This window comes from Fundulus heteroclitus, chromosome 6 (assembly GCF_011125445.2).
Source record: "Fundulus heteroclitus isolate FHET01 chromosome 6, MU-UCD_Fhet_4.1, whole genome shotgun sequence".
In the NCBI taxonomy this organism is placed as follows: domain Eukaryota; kingdom Metazoa; phylum Chordata; class Actinopteri; order Cyprinodontiformes; family Fundulidae; genus Fundulus; species Fundulus heteroclitus.
The window spans coordinates 17,345,603-17,349,906 of record NC_046366.1 but is presented as its reverse complement, the minus strand read 5'-3'; the positions used below and the strand labels follow the sequence as shown (position 1 = coordinate 17,349,906).

Genomic DNA, 4,304 nt, shown 5'->3' with positions numbered 1-4,304 from the left:
TTTTGACGAACAAAAATCAAGTATTGCTTCTATAAATACATGTTCGGGCAAAGTCGAATAACATCACATCAAAAATAAAAGCGTTCTCATAACTTAGAATTTGTTGTCTATAAATACATAGATATTGGTACATCTACTGGGAGACACCATGTTTCTGATTGCAGTAGCCGAAAGGGGTCAAAATGTTCAGCCATACGCGTTTTCCCTATGTGTCTTCTATTGGAAGACGGGCTGTTGGTGGAGCAGAGTACGTATAAACAAGCAAAACAAGCAAATACAGCCTTTTCTGTTGATATAAAGGACTATCCATACTTTTTTGCTCAGCGAGACGGAAGAGAAAGTACCCAGGAAAGAAAAAGAAGTACCGGCAATAACCGGGAGAAAACGAGAGTCAATATCAGCACAGCTATGACTATGTTCTCGAGATGTTTAGTGCTGAATGATTATGTCAGTTTTAAGATGTCTGTTTCAACCAGAGAGAATTGACCAGAATGAGTCCAGATTTACTTAAAAAGAATAACATGTTGTTTAAGATTGGACCAAATACAAATCTTCAATTCAGATACCAACTACATCACATCGCTGTACAGCCATGGAGAGCTCACAACATACACAAATAAGCAAGAGAAAACCTATTGAAGACAGCTGACAAAATATAAGTGTTTGTGTTTTCCTCTGTAAGTTTTTCTAACATAAATTTTCCTTTGGTGTCATTCTCTTACCGTTTCAAAGAAAATACTTATACAGGGAATAGAAAATAATCCATTAAAAGGTAATAAAATATGTTTTGCCTTGTAGATAATTATTGAATGTGCATATTTTAATAATACATACATAAATAGGCCTACATATAATTTGGGATTTTTGAAAAATCTACCAAGTTCTGAAACTTTAATCACTTTTAATATGTTGTGTTAGATGAATAAGGCAAAAATAAGCGTAACAAAGTCAGAGGTATTTAAATAGTTGATTGTCTACTTGTGTTTGCTGCTGTGGGTGGGGCCAAGGTGGCTGTCCCCCATACTCGCCCGCGGTATCAGCGACTGTAGCAGCGCCCCTGCTCGCGCCCAATTTAGCAGCTGCGCGGTCACGTGACGGCGTTTGGTCAGCTGATGGAAAGCGATCTGGTTTGGGCTGGAAAGTTTTGTGCTGCTATTAGGGAAGCTGTGTTTGCTGTTGACGCTGTTTGATTTTGGTTTTCTTGTGTACGATTAAATGACAGCAACTTAAAGATAATGCTTGAGTCGCACCGCGCCTGGTTTGTGTTGGTGCGTCAGCGATTACGTTTGAGTAAACTTTCGCTGTGAAGTCAGGCGATGGAGCAAAACACGCAAGAAGATCGGTTTATTTTATATGCTAAAGAGGGGGACTTTCCTCTCGTCCATACGCTACTTCATTCAAGGATAGACGAAAACTACTCGCTTGACATTAATTGCAGATGTAAGAGAGAGAGAGAGAGAGAGGGGGGGGGGGCTGCCAGGACTTCACGTGTGCCTTGCAAAAGCTTCAATTTTCCTCCTTTCCGTTTCAGCCAGGTCTAAAAGCACCTTAGGATGGACAGCCCTTCATCTGGCCTGTAACTCTGGTCACAGGGATGTTGTGGAGGAATTACTCAAGGTGGTGTTAGTATACTCTGTATGCTGTTTGAAATTCACAGTCAGCCATAAAAGCGCACTAAAATGGATGCATTTGCAGGCAGGGGTGGACGTGAATTTACAAGACAACGTGGGTGACACACCTCTGCACAAAGCTGCATGCACAGGAAGAAAGGTCTGAACACGGCTATTAATCTTCCACCGAGAGTATTGACTGTTGGGAAGTGATGATCAGACTTTTTATTTTATTTTTTTTTATTTTGTCTTTTGACCCTGAAGGAGATTGTTCTGTTGCTGCTTCGGTATGATGCCCGTGCAACTATAATCAATGGAGCTGATAAAATCCCCAAAGATGTCACAGAAGATGATGAAATCATTACCATGCTGGAGGGTATGAAATCATGATCATAGTATATATATATATATATATATATATATATATATATATATATATATATATATATATATATATATATATATATATATATATATATATATATATATATAAACAAGGTTATGCCTTCCTGTTAATGTTGCTTAGCCAAATTATACACTATCACCCCCGTTTTCACTTCAGAATTAGTTCAATATAAGTATCCCATTTCTGAATATTTAATAAGTTATTTCTTTTATCTTTTAATTCTAAGCTCTGTGCCAAGGAGGCTCCTGACATCAATTGCAGGGATTCAGTTGGAAATACGCCTTTACACTGTGCAGCCTACAGAGGGCAGAAGCACTGCATTACAAAGCTGCTCAAGTCTGGAGCCAGCCCGAATGTCAGGAACACTAATGGTATGCAGTTTAATCCTTTTTCATGTTTAATTTGTGGGAGCTGTTTAGTCTCATTAAACATTATTTTGTATTTTTTTTTTTTAAGTAGCCGTTGTTCCATATTGTTGGTGATGTTGCAGGTCAGACTGCAGTGGATTTGGCTCAAACTGATGAACTCAAACGGATGATGGCAGCCTTTCAAGAAAAGGTGAGATCAAACAGTTTTTTGACTTTGAGTCCACTGAAGTGATCAAAGTTGTTTCTACAAAGACAATTTCCTGAAATATTAATATTTTGATACGTGTCACATACATCTGGACCTTGATAACCACAAAAGTTCAAAGGGTTTCATGTGATGAAGCGGCCCATGGCAAATCTACAGGAGCTGCAGTCATCCAGAAATCTGGTGGAAGAGTTTGTCAAAGGGACAGCTATTAGGCATCAGCTACTCCAATCTGCTAGAAAGATGAAAGCCATAAGAAGTCCTGTTTATGATGGGCTACAAGCCATGTATCGGACACAGCAAATGTTTGGAAGATGTTCTGGTCAGATGTGAGAAACATTTGAACTTTCTGGCCTTTGTGTCAAATGTGTGGCAAACAACTGAAACTGCACCCTGAACGCACTATTTTCACAGGGAAACAGGGTGATGGCAGCATGGTGCTATGGGAAAGCTTTTTTTTTTTTTTTTTTTCCCACCGGGGCTGGAGTTCTGCTTTGCTGAAAGATTTATGGAATGATTCAGTGAAATGCCAGAACTAAATTTGACTGATATTCTGGGTTGAGAATTAATGTTCAAACTTGCTCTCCGTCAAACATGACTTCGCTGTTGTCCTTTTTTGCTGGTAGAGACATACCCAAAAAGACTTGGAGCAGTTTTTGAATAATTTTGCATGTCACTGTATTCCAGTCTGTCGTACAGCAGCTGTACATATGTGTTTAGGTTATATTGGTTATAATAACATTAGTGCTTTTATTATGATGGGTTTCATATAACCTCTCTTTGTGCACTGTAATTCAGTGCAAATCAAAAATTTGTATTTTTTTTTAACCTTTTCCCAGTTTTCCAAAGATTTTAATTCTGTGCCCTCATGCTTTAATATTTCTCCACCTCGTGATGGCTGGTGAAATGGTATCAACACATGTTCTGCACTTTCTTGTTGGTGTTCTCTGGGGCTCTGACTATGCAGAAAGGTATAACAGCTCAGCAGTCTCTGCTCTGGGCTGGATGTCTGATAAACCTGGCACAGCTACAGAAGTTAGGGTTTGCATAGTAATAGCGCTAATAGAATGCTCCATTCTGAGCTGTTGAGTACTATAAAAAATATGTCAGCGATAACCCCATCTGTTACCTATCTGGAGTATTTTGTTTTTCAGGATGCGACCAGTGGGGTGCAGAAGGTTGAGGGTCCTCTTTGGAAGGTACACAGATGTCGGAGTGAATTGTCTTCTGCTCTCCTCATTTAGTCCGTGATGTGCACACATTCGGTGATATACTGATCAGCCACAACAAACAGCTCCGTAATATCTTGTTGGTGCTCCTCATGTTGTCAAAACAGCTCCTAATCTAGTTGACATGTTACACTAAAGGCTCACCGGTCAAATTTAAGAGGTGACGCAGTTCAGTATAGCCTGCTGTATCTTATATGCATCATATCTGGCACTTGGTGTGTCAGCACACAAAACACTAACGCTACAAATCTTAGAATGCAGAGGAAAATAATGCCGGGTCATGTTGATTAACTTTTAAGTGAACTGAAAGTTAGGTTTGAGGCAGATGGTCGGTCGTCTTGGTGAAAACCTGAGCTGATGTTAAAATACGTTGGACACAAGTGGGTCACAAAGTTTTTATGTTTCATCCCTGGCACAATGTTATAGCTGCTCACACCCACATCCCAACACTGTTTGAATGAGTTCTTGTCTTTTAGAACTACACAA

The 4,304-nt window shown here is 39.4% G+C and overlaps 1 protein-coding gene across 2 annotated transcripts; it reads left to right on the top strand.

Moving 5' to 3' along the window:
- Positions 1 to 1,120: 1,120 nt before the first annotated feature.
- Positions 1,121 to 3,788, top strand: LOC118563340 (oxysterol-binding protein-related protein 1-like; the record flags this gene model as incomplete). Of its 2 annotated transcripts, none has more annotated exon segments than XM_036137750.1 (7): positions 1,121 to 1,440; positions 1,536 to 1,617; positions 1,696 to 1,770; positions 1,875 to 1,986; positions 2,243 to 2,387; positions 2,507 to 2,574; positions 3,744 to 3,788. In XM_036137750.1, coding segments are annotated over 4 exon segments (321 nt in total), but the record flags the coding sequence as incomplete, so codon positions are not given.
- Between the last annotated feature and the right edge of the window lie 516 nt (positions 3,789 to 4,304).